This window comes from Pleurodeles waltl, chromosome 3_1 (genome assembly GCF_031143425.1).
Source record: "Pleurodeles waltl isolate 20211129_DDA chromosome 3_1, aPleWal1.hap1.20221129, whole genome shotgun sequence".
NCBI classification, from domain to species: domain Eukaryota; kingdom Metazoa; phylum Chordata; class Amphibia; order Caudata; family Salamandridae; genus Pleurodeles; species Pleurodeles waltl.
This window is the reverse complement of record NC_090440.1, coordinates 1,436,836,731-1,436,858,168: the sequence shown is the minus strand read 5'-3', so window position 1 is coordinate 1,436,858,168 and position 21,438 is coordinate 1,436,836,731. Positions and strand designations below refer to the sequence as shown.

Below are 21,438 nucleotides of genomic sequence, written 5' to 3'. Positions count from 1 at the left end.
ATGGAGTTCTGGGGACTGGGCTACACTGTGCACGAAGGATTCTTGGAAGAAGTGCATAGAAGCCCAAGAAGCTGGAAATGATGTGGTGCACAGGGGTACTGTTGTAGCACGGGAGGCAAGCTCTTACCTCCTCTAAATTTGTATAGCTGGACCTTAGGACAGTCTGGGTCACGTCGGTCCACCACCTGTGTTCCAGGGAGCACGCTCGTCGTCAGGAGAGGAGTCCCAGAGAACCGGTCATCATCGCAGAAGGGTGCCTGCAGGAGCACGGAAGTGACTCTGTCACTCCACAGGAGATTCCTTTGGTTCTTCTGGTGCAGGGTGAAGACAGGGAGTCCTCAGAGCGTGCACACCTTGGAAACTGTTCCAGAGGCTGGCTGGAGCTGAAGTTTCAGGTCACAGAAGTCGTCCTGGATACTTTGTTGCAGTTATAGAGGTTCCTGGAGCAGTCTGCGGTTGATCCGACGGTCAGAAGCTGAAACAGAGGATGCAGAGGATTCCTGGAGGAGTCTTGCAAGCTGAATCTGAGGAAACACCCAAAGGTGAGACCCTAAATAGCCCTGAGAAGGGGATTGGCTACCTATCCAGGTATGCAGAAGGGTCTCTGACGTCACCTGCTGCCACTGGCCACTCAGAGATCTCCAGAGTGTCCCCACACCTTGGAAAACAAGATGGCTAATGCCCGGGATACACTGGAGGAGCTATGGGCTCCACTCCTGGGGTGGTGATAGATAGGGGAGTGGTCACTCCCCTTTCCTTTGTCCACTTTCGTGCCAGAGCAGGGACTGGGGGTCCCTGAACCAGTGTAGATGGGCTTATGCAAGGAGGGCACTATCTGTGCCCTTCAAAGCATTTTCAGAGGCTCTGGGAGGCTACCCCTCCCAAGCCTGTAATACCTATTTCCAAAGGGGGATGATGTAACACCCTCCTCCCAAAGGAAATGCATTGGTCTGCCTTCCTGGGACTGAGCTGCTTAGACTCCAAGAAGGCAGAACCCTGTTTGTGAGGTGGCAGAAGCTGTAGCTGCAGCAGAAGCCTCAGAGAGCTGGTTTGGCAGTACTGGGGGTCCATGGTGGAGCCCCCGGTATGCATGGAATTGGACCTCCAATACCAGATGTGGAATGGGGGGCAATTCCATGATCTTAGATACCTCACATAGCCATATTCAGGGTTACCATTGTGAAGCTACATATATGTATCGACATATATGTAGTGCATGTGTATAATGGTGTCCCCGCACTCTCGAAGTCCGGGAAATTGGTCCTGGACAGCTTGGGGGCACCTTTGCTAGTGCAAGGGTGCCCTCACACACAGTAACTTTGCACCTAGCCTTCAGTAAATGAAGGTTAGACATATAGGTGACTTATACGTTATAAGGTGACCTGGTGCAGTGAAAAATGGCTGTTAAATAGTGTGGACAGTATTTCACTCAGGCTTCAGTTGCAGTCCTGAAGAAAGGTTTGTATGAGCTCCTTTTGGGTGGCAAAAGAAATGTTGCAGCCCATAAGGATCTCCTGGAACCCCAATGCCCTGGGAACCTAGGTACCATATACTAGGGACTTATAAGGGGGATCTAGGGTGTAGGGATATGGACCACCTCAACAATTTAGGGTTTTCTCCTTTCATCTGTTATAACCATAAGAGAGGTTTGTGGTCTGTCTGAACAATGAAGTGAGTCCCAAATAAGTATGGTCTCAACTTCTTCAGGGACCAGACTACAGCAAAGGCCTCCATCTCTACAGCTGACCAACTCTTTTCTCTAGGGGTCGACCTCCTACTGATAAAAAAAAAACAGGTTGATCCTGGCCCTCTGAGTTCAGTTGTGATAGCACTGCCCCAACCCCGAGTTCAGATGCATCTGTCCGGACAATTAATTTCTTTAGAGTAATTTGGGCTTTTTATGACAGGTGCAGTACACATAACCTGCTTAAGCTCCTCAAAAGCTCTTTGACAGCTGACAGACCATAATACCTTTTTAGGCATTTTTTTTTAAAGGTGAGGTCATTAAGAGGGGCAACAATGGAGCCATAGTTCTTAGTGAACCCCCTATAATACCCAGTGAGGCCAAGAAAGGCTCTGACATCGGTTTGAGTAGTAGGGGGAGCCCAGTCTAAAATAGTCTGGCCCATATTTATACTTTTTTTAGCGCCGCATTTGCGTCGTTTTTTGACGCAAAATCGGCGCAAACTTACAAAATACAATTGTATTTTGTAAGTTTGCGCTGCTTTTGCGTCAAAAAGCAGCGCAAATGCGGCGCTAAAAAAGTATAAATACGGGCCTCTGTATCTTCCCCTGTAGTGGTTCAATTTGTTCTCTACCTAACTGGTGGCCCAGATAAACCACTTTTCCCCACCCTATCTGGCATTTTGAAGCCTTGATAGTGAGGCCTGCCTTTCCATAGGAGGACCAGGTGGTCATCGCAGGTGGAGCTAAATACAGCAATACCATCTAGATATGCTGCACGGAATGCTTCAAGACCTTGGAGGACTGTGTTCACCATCCTCTGGAAAGTGGCAGGTGCATTTTTCAGACCAAAGGGCATAACTATGAATTGATAATGCCATCCAATGGTTGAAAATTCAGTTTTTGGATTACCATCCTCTGATAATTTGATCTGCCAATACCCTGCAGTCAAATCAAAGGTGCTTAGATACTTGGCAGATGCCAGTGTATCTATGAGCTCATCTGCCCTGGGTATAGGGTAAGCAGCTGTTTTTGTTACTGTATTGAGCCCTCTAGTCTACACAAAACCTGATTTCTCTCTTTCCATCTTCACTATGAGGTTTGGGGACAAGCACCACTGGGCTGGCCCAGGGGCTGTCTGAGTGCTCAATAACATCTAGGTCCAACATTTTCTGAACCTCAGATTTAGTACAGTCCTTGACATGGCCAGGCTGCCTATAAATCTTACTTTTGCCAGGTAAACTGTCTCCAGTATCAATGGTATGTTCACACCAAGTAGTAGTACTACGTGTGAGTGAAAATAGTTCAGAAAATTGGCCTAGTAAATTCTTACAGTCCTCCCTCTGCTCTTCTGTGAGGCAGTCTGCAAGTACCACTTCTTCCACTAAGCAATCAGCTTCAGTGTTGGAGAAGAGGTCTGGGAGAGGGTCACTCTCTTCTTCCTGTCCCGCATCTGTGCCATAAGTAGTGTTAAATCTGCCTTATCATAGTAGGGTTGACATGAAGTACCCTAAGGGGACTTCTTGCAGTGCCAAGGTCAACCAAATAGGTGACATCACCCTTCTTCTTCACAATAAGATGTGGTCCACTCCTTTTGTCTTGGGGTACTCTTGGTGCCACAGGCTCCAATACCCACACCTTCTGTCCTGGTTGGTACCCATAGTCCACAGTGTCTTGTTTAGGGGGCTTCAAGGGTTGCTCCCACCCGTCTTTGACAATAGCAAGGGGACCCCTAACATGGTGACCAAAAGGGAGTTCAAAGGGGCTGTAGCCCACTCATTTCTTGGGTACCTCCCTGTAGGCAAAAAGGATGCATGGCAGGAGGACAACCAATCTCCTTCTGAGTTTTTCAGAGAGTCCCATGATCATGCCTTTGAGAGTTTTGTTAAATCTCTCAACCAGTCCATTTGTTTGTGGATGATAGGGTGTGGTGAACATATAGGTTACACCACACTCCTTCCACATAGCTTTTAAGTATGCAGACATGAAGTTACTACCCCTGTCTGATACTACTGCTTTAGGAAAGCCCACCCTAGAAATTATTCCCAGGAGGGCCTTTGCCACTTCAGGAGCTGTAGTGGTCCTTAAGGGGATGGCTTCTGGATATCTTGTGGCATGATCCACTACTACTAAGATGAACAGGTGTCCAGAAGCAGTTGGAGGGTCAAGGTAGCCAACAATGTCAACCCCTACCCTTTCAAACGGTACCCCAACCACAGGCAGTGGGATTAAGGGGGCCTTTGGGATGCTACCAGTCTTGCCACTGGCTTGGCAAGTGATACAAGAGCGACAAAACGGTTTTATGTCCTCTGACATGTGAGGCCAGTGAAAGTGTGGGACAAGTCTGTCCCAAGTCTTACTTTGCCCCAAACCTCCAGCTAGGGGAATATCATGTGATAGAGTTAGGAGAAATTCCCTATACTGCAAGGGAATGGCCAGTCTCCTGGATGCACCAGGTTTAGAGTCCCTTGCCTCAGTATATTGTTCTCCCAATAAACTCTATGTGAGTCACTGATATCCCCATTTTGCTGTTTGACAGCTTGCTGTCTTAGACCCTCTAGTGTGGAACAGGTCTGCTGTGCCACACTCAGTTCCTCCCTGGCAGGCCCTCCTGCACCCAAGAGCTCAGCTGTGTCAGCTTGAAGCTCCTCTGGTGTAGGTTCTGCACAAGGAGTTGACTCCTCCTCATCAAAAGGGGAATCTTCTGGAGAGGGAGGGATAGTGGACAAGTGTTGGCCCTTTCTACCCCTAGTTTTTGGGAGCACTTGGTCCACTGTTCCAGGACAAAAGCTGACCTGTCCTCTTTGCTTCTTGGCGTGAGCCCTGGTAAGAGCAAAGATGTGCCCTGGAATGCCCAGCATTGCTGCTTGAGCCTCCAACTCCACTTCAGCCCAAGATGACATTTCCAAATCACTGCCCAATAGACACTCTACAGGTAAGTCAGTGGATACCACAACCTTTTTAGGACCAGTAACCCCGCCCACCCCCCAGTTGAGATTCACAACAGCCATGGGGTGGCTAACAGTGTTGTTAAGGGCGTCAGTAACTTGGTAACGATGACCAAGTAGGTGTTGCTCGGGGCAACCAGTTTCTCCATCACCAAAGTGACACTGGCACCTGTGTCCCTGTAGGCCTCAACCTGAACACCATTTATTAGGGGTAGTTGCTTGTACTTATCCATATTAAGGGGACAAGCAACTAAGGTGGCAGAGTAAATTCCACCACGAGAGTCTAAAACAGCCTCAGTGGTCTCCCTAACCAGACCAACCCCCACTACATTACCAAAGGTGAGCCCAGATACACGCTTTGTTTGGCTATTTGTAGAGTTTTGGTGTTCCTTTTGGGACAAGTGGGATCACTTGTCCAATGGCCTTTGATTTTACAGAGGTAACACTATGGCTTTTTCTGATGGTTAGAAGAGGATGTGTGCCCACCACCCTCAGAGGATTTGTGTGGACCCGCTCCTGAATCTACCTGCTTGGATTCCCATTCTACCTCCTCCTCTGGTTCTACATGACTATCAGGGTGTTCCTGATCATCTTGCAGGAGGAGATTCAAAAGGAAATCCTTATTGAGGTTCATCCCAATCCCTAAGATTATTTCTAGACAGAGACCCCTAAGACTTTTAAAATTAAATTGAAGTTAGGTAGTCTTAACAACCCTGGGGGTAGCCTCAATAGACGACATAGTGATAGAGAAAATTAGAGAGAAGAGTAAGAAGTAAGTGTAGGAAAGTACGCCTGGCATGTTACCCCCATTTTTACATGTATGTAAGTTTGTTTTTGCCTGTCTCACTGGGATCCTGCTAGCCAGGACCCCAGTGCTCATAGTTTGTGGCCTGAATGTGTACACCTGTTTAGTGACTAACTGTGTCACCGAGGCTCTGCTAATCAGAACCTCAGTGCTTATGCTCTCTCTGCCTTTCAATTTGTCACTATAGGCTAGTGACCATTTTTACCGATTTCAATTGGCACACTGGAACACCCTTATAAATCTCTAGTATGTGGTACCAAGGTACCCAGGGTATTGGGGTTCCAGGAGATCCCTATGGGCTGCAGCATTTCTTTTGCCGCCCATAGGGAGCTCAGACAAACCTTTAACAGGACTGCCACTGCAGCCTGTGTGAAATAACGCACACGTTTTTCACAGCCATTTTCACTGCACTTAAGTAACTTATAAGTCACCTATATGTCTAACCTTCACTTGCTGAAGGTTAGGTGCAAAGTTACTAAGTGTGAGGGCACCCTTGCACTAGCAAAGGTGCCCTTACATGGTTCAGGGCCATTTCCCCAAACTTTGTGAGTGTGGGGACACCATTACATGCATGCACTACATATAGGTCAATGCCTATATGTAGCTTCACAATGGTAACTCCAAATATGGCCAGGTAACATATCTAAGATCATGGAATTGTCCCCCCATTCCAAATCTGGTATTGGGTAGCCGATTCCATGCATCCTGGGGGCTCCACTATGGACCCCGGGCACTTTCAAACCAGCTCTCTGTGTTTTTTTCTGCAGCTACTTCTGCTGCCACCCCACAGACAGGGTTCTGCCCCCCTGGGGTCTGGTCAGCCCAGTCCCAGAAAGGCAAAACAAAGAATTTCCTCTGAGAGAGGGTGTTACACCCTCTCCCTTTGGAAATAGGTATTAAAGGCTGGGGAGGGGTGGCCTCTCCCAGCCTCTGGAAATGCTTTGAAGGGCGCATAAGCCAGTCTACACCAGTTCAGGGAACCCCCAGTCCCTGCTCTGGCGCGAAACTGGACAAAGGAAAGGGGAGTGGCCACTCCCCTGTCCATCACCACCCCAGGGGTGGTGCCCAGAGCTCCTCCAGTGTGTCCCAGACCTCTGCCATCTTGTTTCCAGACATGTGGGGCACTCTGGACCCCTCCTGATAGGTGCTTACCTGACTAGGTGGCCAATCCTTCTCTGAGGGCTATTTAGAGTCTCTCCAATGGGCTTTTCCTCAGATAAAGACTTGCAAGAATTCACCAGAGTTCCTCTGCACCTCTCTCTTCAACTTCTGCCAAGGATCGACCGCTGACTGCTCCAGGATGCCTGCGAAACTGCAACAAAGTAGCAAGAAGACTACCAGCGACATTGTAGCGCCTATTCCTGTCGGCTTTCTCGACTGTTTCCTGGTGGTGCATGCTTTGGGGGCTGCCTGCCTTCATCCTGCACTGGAAGCCATGAGGAAATCTCCAGTGGGTCGACTGAATCTTCCCCCTGCTTCAGCAGGCACCAAACTTCAGCTTCACTGGTACTCTGGGACCCCTCTCATCCTGGCGAGCGTGGCCCCTAGGAACCCAGGTGGTAGACCCAAGTGACCTAGACTGTCCAGTGGTCCAAATGTCCAAATTTGGAGGAGGTAAGTCCGTGCCTCCCCTCTCCAGACAGTAATCCTGTGCACCATGTGAACTGCAGCTACAAGGGCTTCTGTGTATATTTCCACAAATTCCTGCATGCAGATCTAGGCCTAGGTCCCCAGCACTATGTCCTGCGATGCTCAGCTCCCTGAGCTGATCTCTGGGGAAGTGGGACCTCCTTTTGCAGTGTTGAGACGACCGCCATGTTCAGACTTCTTAAACCCGTTTTCAAGGACTTCTGCGGGTGCTTCCTGCTTGTGCATGGCTCTCTACGTTGCTGAGGGCCCCCTCTGTCTATCCTGGTCCTTCCTGGGCCCAGGCAGCACCCTTTTTCTCCAACCGCGACTCTTGTAGCTAGCAAGGCTTGTTTGTGGTATTTTGCCAAGGAAACAACTCTGCATCTTCCAGCTCACCGTGGGACATCTTCTACACGAAGGAGAAGTTCCTAGCACCTTTCATTGTTGCAGAATCTTCAGCTTCTTCCATCCAGAGGCAGCCATTTTGCACTTTCATCTGGGGTTTAGTGGGATCCTGCCCCCTCCCGGACACTTTCGTGACTCTTGGACTTGGTGCCCTTCCTTTGCAGGTCCTCAGGTCCAGGAATCCGTCTTCAGTGCTTTGCAGTCTGTTTTGGTCTTTGCAAAATCCCTTATCACGACTTTAGTGTGTTTCTGGGGAAATAGTAGTACTTTACTCCTAATTTCCAGGGTCTTGGGGTGGGGTATCTTGGACACCGTTAGTTTTTTCTAACACTCCCAGTGTCCCTCTACATACTACACTAGCCTAGGGGTCCATTCGTGGTTTGCATTCCACATTCTTAGTATATGGTTTGTGTTGCCCCTAGGCCTATTGCATCCTATTGTATTCTACAGTGTTTGCACTACTTTCTAACTGTTTTACTTGACTGATTTTGGTTTGTGTGTATATTCTGTGTATTTCACTTACCTCCTAAGGGAGTATATCCTCTGAGATATTTTTGGCACATTGTCACTAAAATAAAGTACCTTTATTTTTAGTAACTCTGAGTATTGTCTTTCTTATGGTATAATACCAATATGATATAAGTGGTATAGTAGGAGCTTCGCATGTCTCCTAGTTCAGCCTTGGCTGCTCTGCTATAGCTACCTCTATCAGCCTAAGCTGCTAGAACACTACTAATCTACTAATAAGGGATAACTGGACCTGGCACAAGGTGTAAGTACCATTGGTACCCAGTATAAGCCAAGCCAGCCCCCTACAGTAAACAAACTATTTCACCTAACTTTTTAGAAAAAAATAAAAAAGCTTTTCAGAACGTTGTAAAACGTTTAAAAAGTTTGGAAAAACTATTTGGAAGTACAATTATGACAGCTAGGTATAATTGTATATAGCTCTAAGTATTTAGAGTACACTTTTCTTGTGAAAAGCACCAGTGACCAAGTGGTAAGGCAATTGCAACTACTTATCCCACCGCTGCCACCAATGTGAGAAGCAGGCCTGGTTTTTAGTGGGTACCAGAGGTACTTACACCTTATACCAGGTCCAGTGATCCACCTTAGTGAAATGTAGACAGTGTCTAGCAGCTGAGGTTGACGAGGGGTAGCTGTAGCAGACCAGCCCACATATGCACCTATCAGGAGGGGTCTCTGACGTCACCTCCTGGCACTGGCCACTCAGAGGCCACCAGAGGGTCTCCACACCTTGGAATTCAAGATGGCTAACGCCAGGTACACTCTAGAGGGGCTCTGGGCACCACTCATGGGGTGGTGATGGACAGGTGAGTGGTCACTCCCCTTTCCTTTGTCCAGATTCACACCAGATAATGGACTGGAGGTCCCTAAACCAGTGTAGACTGACTTATGCAAAGAGGGCACCATCTGTGCCCTTCAAAGCATTTCCAGATGCTGTGCGAGGCTACCCCTCCCAAGCCTGTAACACCTATTTCCAAAGGGAGAGGGTGTAACCCCTTCCACCCAAAGGAAATGCTTTGTTCTGCCTTCCTGGGATGGAGCTGCTCAGTCACCAGGAGGGCAGAAACCTGTCTGTGAGGTGGCAGCAGCTGGGGCTGCAGCAGAAACCTCAGATAGCTGATTTGGCAGCAGTACTGGGGGTTCATGGTGGAGCCCCCAGGGTGCATGGAATTGCCCCCCCCAATACCAGATTTGGATTGGGGGTTCAATTTCACAATCGTAGACACCTTACATGGCCATATTCAGGGTTACCATTGTGAAGCTACATATATGTATCAACATATATGTAGTGCACTCGTATAATGGTGTCCCCGCACTAACTAACAGCTTGGGAGCAACTTTGTTAGTGCAAGGGTGCCCTCACACACAGTAATTTTGCACCTAGCCTTCAGTAAATGAAGGTTAGACATATAGGTGACTTATAAGTTACCTGGTGCAGTAAAACGTGGCTGTGAAATAGTGTAGACACTTTTTCACTCAGGCTGCAGTGGAAGTCCTGTACAAAGGTTTGTATGAGCTCCTTATGGGTGGCAAAAGAAATGCTGCAGCCCATAAGGATCTCCTGGAACCCCAATGCCCTGGGTACCTAGGTACCATATACTAGGGACTTATAAGGGGGGTCCAGTGTGCCGATCTGAATTGGAATATGAAGTCACTAGACTATGGTGACAAATTTAGTAAACAGAGAGAGCAGGAGCACTGGAGTTCTGGTTAGCAGAACTCCAGTGAGACAATAAAGCATACTGACACATAGGAACACATATTGACATATAGGCCACAAACTATGAGCTTTTGGTTCCCGATTAGCAGGATCTCAGTGAGAAAGTAAAAACACACTGACAAGCAGGCAGAAATTGGGGGTAACATGCCAAGAAAGATGGTACTTTCCTACAATCTGTTTGCAATTTATTGTGCAAAATGGGAGCTGAACATGTCACAATAGGTTGTTGTTCCATACAGAAGACCACTAGTTATTCCAAGGGAAGGTGCTGGGTTGCATTTTTGAGTCAAGAAATGAAGTACAACAATTTCTTCTGGATTCTGGCCCATACAAAGCAGAAAAGCTGTGTAATCCCCAGTGGCTTATGCTCCTAGCTTACGTAGCAAAAATCTGTGATAAATTCATATCCGTGAATCTGTCTTTTCAAGGAGCTGAAATGTATGTTGTTATGTATAAAAAATATATTATTCAAGATGGCCTGGATGAGGCACTCCCATGTTTAGCAGAATCTCTTGAGGACACAGGATATGACCTTGAATGTGCTGCCGAGGTCATAGCAAAAATGCTTGACTTCTCTCAGGGACAGATAGAAAAGTAATTTCTTGAGGGCAATGATCATGTCAATGACTGGGTTTTCTCAACCTTTTCTATTGGATGCAGGTACTCATATTAAAGTGCACCTTCAGGAACACCTAGTTGAGCTCCAGAGTGACCACACACTGCAGATGCAGTCCAGCAAAATTTTATTGCCCCAGTTTTGACTGAAATTGTACAAAGGACATTCAGTTTCGTCAAAAATTATAGTCACTGCTCTTCTGCCTTTTAGCTCACCATATTTGTTTGCTATTAGGTACTCAGCATTGTCAGTATTAAAGACGAAGTATTGAGAAGACTTGAAGCGGAGCACAACCTGAGGATGGCAATAGAAAGAATACATCACAGATTGACTGTCACTCTGGAAAAAAACAGGTCTTGCTGCTCATAAAGCAAGGTGCATGGTATTTAAAGGTAGGACATGTAAAAGGGTAATGTTACACATGTCCGTATAGTGAAAAGGCCCAAAAGCTTTTTCACTGTAGCAATTGGGATGCAATATTAAATTCTAATACTATCTTTGGAAAGGAACTCACTGGAAAAATAATTCAAGAACTATTTTTAATAGTTACAATAATCCAATTTAATGGTAAAGCTAGATTTGTACTAAATATTAAGGAAAAGTAACTTTTAAAAAGTTACCTTTTACCCGCTTGAAGTTCCTGGCTACTACTCTGCATTTCGCTCTCCCAAATCTGCAAGCCAGTATTTAGCATTTGAATAGGTGTGAATGGGTGTGAAATTCCTCCCGGGGCAAACTGACTGAATGGGCAGAGATGACCCATTTGAACCTAAAAGAATATGCAGGGTGGGTCTGAGACTATCCTTTTTGATACTAAAACAGTAGTGGCTGGTGCTTTTTAAAAGTGGTGGGGCAGAAAGCCTTGAGGTGAATTGAAAGTACAAGACAGCGTAGCTCTCGAGCTTGAATCAATCATGGAGACAGGGTACTATGAGGCTAATTATCAGTTTCCTACTTCATAAGAAAAACGTAAAAAACTATGTGCAAATTGTGCATTTTCAGCATACATTTCAAGAAAGCTTGCTATAATTTATTGAAAAAAGTGCAAATGGTCTCACAAAGACTTGCTACTCTCCCTATACTCATGCAGATATGTCACTCCCCAAGCAATCATACAGACACATCGTTCCTCTCACCCTGCGCTCACATATGCACACCACTTTGCTCACCCTGCACTGACATAAGCATGCCCCTCACCCTGCTCTCACTAATGCACACCACTCATTGAGTGCATTCACACCCCTCATTCAGGAAGGCATATCTCTCATCCTCTATACTCAAACAGTCACACAACTCACTCTACTCTTACACAAGTATACTGCTCTCCTTGCACTCACATCACTCCCTCGGCTCTTACGCAGGCACACCATTCACACTGCACACTAGCACTCACACAGGCACTCATACAGTCCCACAACTCATCCAGTGCACTCTGCAGTCACAAAGACACACCATTTACCCTACACTCATACAATCACACTACTTACTCTAAAAGGCACACAGGCACACCACTCACCCTGCATTCATACAGTCACAGCACTCTGTAGTCACTCTGAACACTCATAGAACCCGAGTGCAGCTCCAGTAAACCTTCCCTGCTCCCCACATACTCAAGCAGGGTCCAGTTGAGTGCTCTTCCTACAGTATATTGGGAAGGGGGTGTTGCGTAGTCCCAGAAAAAGAACAATCGGGCGGCAGGAGTTTGTGAGTCCAAACTGATGGCGACCCCCTCAGAAGTGCAAGTTAGGGATAGAAAATGCATGTATTTTGTCCTCTGGCAGCCTCCTTCTTCTTCTGAGCCTACAGGAGTCACCTCACTCAGGCTGAGCCTGGTTTGTGGACGACAGTTGTGCACTAATGTCTCCAATTCCTACCTTTATGCAGCTATGCATGTTTCTCTCACAATATCAATGTTTTACAGATTTGCAAATGTTCCCATCGTTGCACCCCCCTTTGACAATTGCGGCAGCCCCAGCTGTATTGATGTCTTGGAAACAGGACTGGGCAGGAGTCAACCCATTTCCAGAGCGTCTGTCCTTTTCAGCTTTTCTTGCTGGGAAGAGTGGAGCTTCCTGTCTTTACCATCCTAACCCCTCCATCCTTATTCGGGCAAAACGATTTTTATAGGTTATGACAGTTTTTTCACACAGAGCGGGGCAGGAATTCAACAGGCTGAACATACTCCCAGTGACAAAGGTGCATGCACCCCAATACTTATAAAATAACATTGTGGATCTTGGTTGCCGACTTTCCCGCTGAATTTTCATTTTTGTAAAATGATGGGTACATGAAACAGTCCAAATACAGAGGCGAAAGAGGTGCTTGGGAAACATACATTACAACGCCACTGTCCTCCTAAAATGTTTATTTCTGTTTACATGTTCTCTGCTCCATTGGTCTGCAACATTCCATAAGGGGAGAATGTTATTAACCTAGTTTTGCGGCTGAAAATACAATTACCATGCTTGTTTTAATTTCTGCATTGCTCCATGAAATGTTTTCCCTGCTTTTGTTCCCCATTTTAATAGTGTGGGTCGAATAGCTAGAATAAAGTGCTGCGTCTCTGCGTTTCTATTAGCATATTAAAATGCACTAATGGTAATAAAAACCCTTTGCAAACCTCAGCACATTTAAAAAAATAATTGTTGTGCATTAAAACACAAGATGACAAGGAGTCAGTCTCCTCATCCAAACTATATTACTGTGATTTCCACAGTTGCAAGAAACACGTTTATACTGTTTCACTTACCCCTGCCAGGGGCGGCTCCTCTGTTAGGGAGGTTTAGTGCAAGCCGCGACTGACCCCTACTGCTGCACAACCGGTGAAAAACCGAAGTGCTGGTCGGGGTACAGCCAGGACCCGCTCCAGAAATGCAGCACAAAAGAGGGGGGCAATTGGCTGGCACCTAAATTTGCTGCTTGTAGCCAGAAGGAAACAAGAACTAGAAAGAGGGAGCGCACAGAGCAAAACATCCACTATTTCGTTAAAGTAGCACTGGGCCCAGAGAAATGTGAAGTGCCTGTCTCTGAGCTCCCATGTGAATGATCACAAACGCACTATCCTCCTACAACTAAAAGCAACTAAAAGCAAACTAGCAGCAGACGAGGAGGGGCCCACACTTTTGTTGATAGCTGGCCAGCACTGCCTCTCATGTCCATGGTGCTGCATGGATTACGCCCTGGGCCACAGGCCTTAAAACCCAGAAACAAGCAAATGCATCTACATTACAAATGCTTCTCCCACCACCATGACATCATAACCCTGTCTTGTGCCTCCAGGGCAAGTAAACTCTTGCCCAATCTCGCACATGAACAGCTGCATTTCCTTTTCTAACTCTAAAAAAAGAGTTTCAGGTTACTGCTTCAGCATGATTACCCACGGAGCTCTTGTTTTTTAAAGCAGCTCTTTGGGATTTTTCTTTCTGTATATTGTTGACGGAGCAACACCCAATTCGCTTGTTAATACCAGCCACTCCTACATTAAAGCGTCAAATTCTGCTTGAATGTTAAATCCTGCTTGAACAGGCTGTTGGTGTTTTCCCATTACATTTAGGGCACATTTCAAAGAGGCCTCTCCTGTCTCAGGCAAATGTTAACTTACGCCTATGCAGCACCTTTTCTTCGTCTCCCATGCCAGACAGGCTCCAATCTCAGTGGGTCTCTTTGACATTACAGTGTAAATGTCTGTTTGCCAGGTATGTTTGGGTTACATGAAACTCTTGGGGCGCACTTAAAATAATGGAAACATAGTGGCAAAACATTTTTTTTTGCATCTACTGTCTGGCTGCTGGAAAACTCAGCTTTTGTTCAACCAGACATCGGTCTCTAAGTTTGGTGAGGTACAAGACTTGCTTCAAATTGGATTTTAGGAATATATGTGGCAGGCTACTAGTATTACCATAATACAAATACACTCTCAGCCTTCAGAGCCCAAGTTTAGTGTCGCCAAATACTTTCACTCTCTTTAAAATGCCAAAATGTTTAGGATTAGCCTAGGGAACCTTTACCTCATTGGTTAGAAGGTGCCCAGGGATCATTCCCATCGACTACTTCGTGCCAAGCATAAATGTGGCATTTCCAGACACCGACTTAAGAACATTCCAGGAGCTGTACTGCTGTCTGAGATGTGAGAAGAGCCCTAAAAAACTGGACCTGCTCTCTATCTTGTTCCTAGGACAAAGAAGTGGACTCTGAGGCCCAGATTTTCAAAGGTTTAGCGATGGTTAGCATTACTTTTGTAGCACTAAACCGACGCTAAACCTTTTTTGAGATTCAAAAATTGACGCAAATTGATATTTGAAAAGCAGGCATTAAACTGGGACATGTTTTCATTTCTCTGTGCTTTTCCGACTATGCATGTGTGCTGCACTGTACCGCACACACACAAAGTAGGAAAAGCTTTTTCAATGGTCTAGGCGTAGTATTTTGTACAGGAAGGATATCCTTTCTGTACAAAACCTATGCTAGACTCACGCACACATTCTAGCACTGTGACGCTAAGGTTATTGCGTGGCGCACAGCAGCTGAAATCAGCACCAGCGCTAGGGAGAGGGGAGGAGAGTGCCATATCTATGTGAATATGGTGCTCTCCTGCTCTCTCCTTGTCTTGCAGCGCAGTTTTTTTCGACTGCTGTGCTGCGTTGGGTGGCAAGCATTAGAATCTGGGCCTCAGTGTCATAGGACTGACCTCCCGTTCAAGCCAAAGGAACACAACAAGGCACAAAAGGGCTTTTCCTGCAACTGCCCAGCTGACCAGTGGCAACTAGACCTGGACAAGATCCACGTGTTTGCCTCTATCTGTCACCCTCTAAGTCGCTAAGTGCCTCCCCTGAGGTCCTGGTAGGGAGGTTAGAAGTGTAGTCCTGTGGTGGATTGGGACTAAAAGCACTGGTAAAATATTTGACCACGACAAACCTGGTGAGTGTAACTGACCTGCACTCCACTGCAGTCAGAGTCATATTGCGCCTAGGTCTTGTTCTATTGCGACCACTGACTTTCATTGCCAATTTGTCTTTCTTGGTGCTATTTCTACTTACAGTCTTAAAAAATAAATTTATATCTCTAGTATCCCTCATTGGATGTTTGCTATTTTGGTATCATTTTGTTTTTTTAAATGTTACTCCATTTTCCTAATTCATTTTCCCGAGTTTATTGTTACGCATTTCAAGTTTATTACTTTTTAGTACTGCATATATGCATAACACATTACCTCCAAGTTAAGCCTGTCGTCTCTGTGCCATAGATACCAGGGGGCTGAGCTCAGGTTTACGTAGTGACTTTACTAGACTGACAAGGACTATGATTATTACTTGAGGAGGTAATGCCCAATGAAGTAATCACCCGATGTTTTACAATTACCAAAATGCAAATCATAGTTGTTAATGACTGTTGCACTTGTGGTGCATATCTGCAGCCTCCATGTATCCCCCTTCAACAAAAATGTATTTATTGAATACGTTTATTTGGGGACTCAAAGTAAAAAGTTAGTTATACTATTGATAAACAATCTTGCTAGAATTCAGCCATTAAACTGACAAATAGAGATGCTCAACAACCTCACTGCAGTCAACTAGTGCTTGCAGATTTCACTGTACCCTGCTTCCTCAAGGCTGTATAACACTATAAAAGTTAGAATCAATAGTTCCTTCTTTTTTAAGGTATTTTAGACAAGTGACATTACCTCTCACTGCATGCTAAGCCAAAAAATGTATAGTAGTGCCAAAGAACAAATATATACACAAATGTGAATACTATTTCACAAGTATCGGAAATAAGACTGTGGTTCAAAAAAGAGAAAACACATGATAGTGAAAGAATGAACTAATAATGCTTAAGGAGAAACAGGACAACAAACAGATTGACTAATACTTTAAAGCAGCACAAAAAGGCAATCCGATTCGATTTTAAACATATTTGGTTCTTATTCTTTACGGTTTTAATACAGCTGCTATTTACAAACATTTTCGTTCTATTAGGTACAATCTAAATACAATTTTTAGTACAAATTTTGAATATGACTCAATCCAAAAAAACGATACCTAAATGCCAAATGATTATTCATAATCTTATTGATATCTATATGTACCATCTAAGTAAATAGTCTTAATAATAATAATCATTACTTACTCATTTATAGCGATATGATCATTAAACTTTAACTTCTACCAGTTCCTACCAGGAAGTCCTATTGGTCTTATTAGTGATGCTGTACTAGTGAAGGACGAATTCAATTTATGTAACAATTAGTGGTTTTATAATTCATACCTCAATATATTTTAATTGGTCACAAGACTCTCTGCTTAACGTGAACATTTCAGTAGATTCAAATGTTTGAGTAATGACACTGCGAAAGCATTGACTCTTAATCTATTCATTAAATGACTAAAGGGTTTTCTTTTTAGGAAGGATAAGTTTAAGGTATTTTAAAAGAAAAATCTTCAAACTCCCCAAACACCAATTAACACTTTTATAACAAACTAGAATGTATGTACCAAGTATTGTTTTATGTTATATGCCATAGGATAAAAGCCCTCATACAAGATATAAGAGTTTCATAGGGCCAGATGTACAAATATTTCTTTTGCGACTCACAATTTGCGATCCCTGTTCGATTTCCAAATTGCAAGTCACAAAACAAAATGTACAACAGTGTTAAGCACACTGTTGGCAATTCCCAATGCGTTTTCAAAGACCTGCCTCATCAATATTCATGAGGGACCTCGCAATTTGCGACCCCATTGTGAATGGCAGCCATCACGGGGATGGTGGCCTGCTGGTGTCAGCATACCACCATGTCAGTAACTGCTTTTTTTATTTTTTAAATAAAGCAGTTTTTTTCTAATATGCCCGTTTTCCTTAAAGGAAAACAGGATGCATTACAAGATGAAAACATGAAAAGTTTTCTTTTCTTTTTTTTCAGACTAGGCAGTGGTCCATGGTCCACAGTCACAAAACAATCATACATACCATTCAGATTCGGTATTAGGAAGGGATGCCCTGAACATGCCCCTTCCTAATACCATATTGCAAAACCAAAAATGCGATTCGGTAACAAGTTACTGATTCACAATTTGGGCTCACATCCCAAAAAGCATTTTTCTATTCGCAAACTGGCCAATTCTGTGAATCGGCCTGTTTACGACTAGGAAAATGCTTTTACACGTGGCCCATAGTGATTTCTCATTCCAAGAACTAACTTAGTTATTAAATTTAGTTTAGATATATAAGACCTCATTATGAGTCTGGCGGTCCGGGGACTGCCAGACTCAGGGTGATGGTCAGACTGCTGCACTCCAGGCAGTCCGTTAGTGACACTACTACCCTGGCAGGTGGACCCGCCAGGGGACAGCCGTCACCACCAGGAACATGGTTCCCAATTAGTGGACGGCGGTCTAAGTTGTGCTCAGCCACGGCGGCACCACCATGCTGATTACAACTCAGCTTTCAGGCAGCCTTTCCATGGCGGTCACCCCGTCATGGAAAGTGTTAGACCTGGCATCCTTGGTGTGGCTTCCCGTGTCTTTCTGCCTCTGCTTCCTGTATTTTTGCCCGTGTGCTGGATTTCCTTTTTTGTTTGTATGTGAATTCACCCAAGACAGTGACACAAAGGGAGCTGAGGTGTGTCCTGCATATCCTGATGAGTCTTCCTGAGCTAGAGTGGAAGGGCGGAGCTGAGTGTGGCTGGGGCAGGGCAAGGAAGAGGCAGGGTCGTGTGCACTACAAAAACTTTCGTTTGAAGTTTGCCTACTTCAAAGGCAGAAATGAGTATAAGTAGTGGGCCTCTTGCTGAGACCCCTGACTTGCCAAGTGGTACCACATCCAGTCCCTGGGCCCTTGGAGTGTGAGCTGCTAACCTGCGGGGAAAAATCCATGTATCGCTGTATGCCAGAACAAACAATGCACAGCCCGTCCTGTGGCTGAAACTTTGATGGAGCACCTGCCACATGGATAGAGAATCGACGCAGTGCCTGCTGTCAACATGGACCCTTCACAATGTGCGCCTGAAATTTCGATGCACAGACCCTGGACATCAAAACTTCAACATCACTGCACAGACCCAAGGCTGCCTGTCCTGAAATTGATACATCCCTTCCCTGTGAGGAAAGAATCAACACATTGCTTATCTGGCAGGGGAAAGAATTAATGCACGGCCTCTCCAGCAAGGAAGGAATCAACTCATTGCTTGATTTTCTGAGGCACCCATAGCCCCTGTAGCTTTATTTTTGACACATACCGGATACTTTGTGCTAAAACAACTCATCAATTGGTTCTTGTGGATTAAAACTCTTTTTACTTTAAACATTTATATCTTTTTTGTGTATGTTTGGATTTTTTTCATTTTAGTCTTTTTTTATTTAGATAAATATTGGCTATTGTTCTAAACTGGTGTGGAGTCCTTTTGTGGTGTTTTCACTGTGTTACTGTATGTGTTTGTGCAAACACTTTACACAATGCCTCTAAGATAAGCCTGACTGCTTGTGACAAGCTACCAAGGGAGTACCCAGGGGTTATCTTAGGTGTGTGACTCCCTAACCCTGACTAGAGTGAGGGTCCCTACTTCGACAGGGTGTAAACTGACTGCCAATAAGAGACCCATTTCTAACAGAAAGCCTGGCGGAAAGCCAGTGCCGGGGGCTACAGGTGTAGAAGTCATAGAAAAATTGTTGGAGCTAATATTTTTACACCGCAGGGGGGTTCCAAGATACTTTGACATGACTGTGGGAGTTACAAAATCAAAATAAAATAGTGATATTTACCTTCTTGAGAGCTGCTCACTGTCAGATCCTGGAAATGTGCAGTAGAATTCTCAGGTGAGGCCACAAGTATGTGATTAAAAATGTTCTTAATAAGAGATGAGGAGCTTTTGCCATCATGTTTCCAGCCATCTAACTCCACATCTTTCAATGACCGAAAGAAAATAAGATCAGAAAATGCATTTCCTGCTTAGTTCTTTGTTAAAAAGACAATATTCAGTTTTTTAAATTTTTCATGGGAATAACTAAACCTTACCATTCTTTTCTTCTGTATCTTAATGAGAAGTACAATCCAAAAAAAAGAAAAAAATTGTTATGACAATGCAGTACAAAATTAAAAAACTTTCAATTGTCAGCTGTACACTGTAACATACAATGAGTGTTTTAGTAATCAACACAGGAAAATATCATTTTAAATGTAAGCATCATGACCAAAGTGAAAAAGTGAGATGCTTACATAGAAAGGTGTTGCATCTGGTCCAAACAGCAAGGCTGTTGTTTTTTTAATTCTATAAATAATTGTAACCAACCACTTCTGCTAGAAGGCAGACCAAGCATTTAGCCTTCTCTCTGCTGAGAATTTCTCTGTTAGTCCAGAACGAGTACCATGCTCTCTCCTTTACGCCCTCCTCCATTCCCTTATGTGGGAACACCCCAGATACACAAAGCCATTTGCATCTGCAATGCCTTATGCCTCACAACTATCAGGTATAAATGGGTTTACTATTAAGTAATTCTCTTCTACAAGGGCATTGAATTATGCAGTAGTAATTTCCACACAAGTGTTTGCTACAGCAAGGAACAAGGCATGGGTTGCCTTAAACGTTTGTGAAAATCCACAAACGCATGAGGTTGTGGGTAGTAACAAACTCTTATTCAGACCTCTCCCATACTGGGTGCAATTGATATTTTAATCCATCAAAGGTCTGGAGTAACTTTCCTTCCAGGATAGGAGGAGGAGTGAATCACACTCAAACGTGGTGGAAGATAGGCGATGACCAATGTGCAATTGCAAACGACGCTGCCTTTCAACGGTGGGTAAATGAACATGGTACAAGTACTATGTAATTACAGATATGCAATCTGTACAATTCTGCTTAGTACGCATAGTAAAAAATGCAAATTGAAAAATGTCACATGAACAAGAAGCAGTAGACGGCCTCCCTGGCGGCTTTACTCCTTATGCTACGTCATCAGCCCGAGCAGGATTCAAGGGACCCTTGATGTCCTCCTTTTGGTTTGCGTGGTCCGAGGCACTGCAATGCACCAGGATAAAACTTCCCTATAATAAAGATCTCCCCCTGTTGATAGTTCTCTACCTCCCACTTTCAGGAGACTGGACTGGGTTACGTGACTGGGAGAAAACAGGTATGGCGACGATTGGAGAATGGTTTTGTGGTTGCCAACAGTATGATTTCCCAGGCCTAGGGACATATTTAAAAGCCCTTAGTGCCATCCTAACGCCACATTAGTGTAATTTTTTTTACGCTAATGTGGCATTAGAAGGCCAAAAACGCCGCTCAGAGCAGGGGCATGCCATTGAATACAATGGGCCCCTATGTACTCTGAAGAAATAGCACCAACATTTTGGTGCTACTCCAGCAGAGTACTTCAATAGCGTAAAAAGAGATGAAGATATTGCCCCCTACCCTGCGCCATGGTGCGCCATATTTTAAATGGAGGTAGCGGGGCTCTAAAGGGCGCAAGAAAAGTGGTGCTGCACTATGTACAGGGCCACTTCTTGTAAATATGCCCCCAAGTGACCAAGTTGGATATACACACAACTTTTTTCTTTACTGCACAATGGTAGTCTTGAAAAAGCTGTTATCAAGCACACGTTGGGTAAAGAAGGGTTGGAACCTGCTGAACCCATCTGTCTTAAAACTGTTTGCACTACGAATGTCAGAAAGAGCAATCACGCTTGACTATAGATCATTACTCTCCCAAGCTGGACATGATCTCTGCCCTCTGCGAGACCATTGGGCTGGAGATTTGGGATGGGAATTGACAAAAACTGGGTTAATGTTCTTAGTCAGACCCCTCCCACCTCCAATAATGCTTGCTTTCAATTGATACAATACTACTATCTTCATAGACTATACTTGACTCCTAAACGAATCAACAGAATGTTTCCAGGGGCATAGGCCGCTTGTCCCAGATGCGATATACATGGGGCAGATTTCTAACACATGCTTGTTTGCTTGCCCAGCTCTCTCCATACTGGGAATCTGTAATGGCCATTGGACATAGCCTGGAGAAGGTCCCAGCCGCTGCCTGCCTATTGGAACTCTTCCCAAACCTCATAATAAAACCATCACCGCAAGATTTTCAGACCTCGCTTCAATATTGGC

General features: G+C 44.8%; 1 protein-coding gene across 3 annotated transcripts in view; it reads right to left on the bottom strand.

Moving 5' to 3' along the window:
- LOC138285261 (interleukin-18-like) overlaps positions 1-21,438 on the bottom strand; it is a 294,006-nt gene that overhangs the window by 69,345 nt on the left and 203,223 nt on the right. For all 3 annotated transcript variants that reach the window (XM_069224972.1, XM_069224970.1, XM_069224971.1), the window contains 2 exons: positions 19,344-19,361; positions 19,091-19,231 (listed from right to left, as the gene is read on the bottom strand). In XM_069224972.1, coding sequence (XP_069081073.1) covers positions 19,091-19,231; positions 19,344-19,361 — 159 coding nt within the window. The remainder of the gene's footprint in view (positions 1-19,090; positions 19,232-19,343; positions 19,362-21,438) is intronic.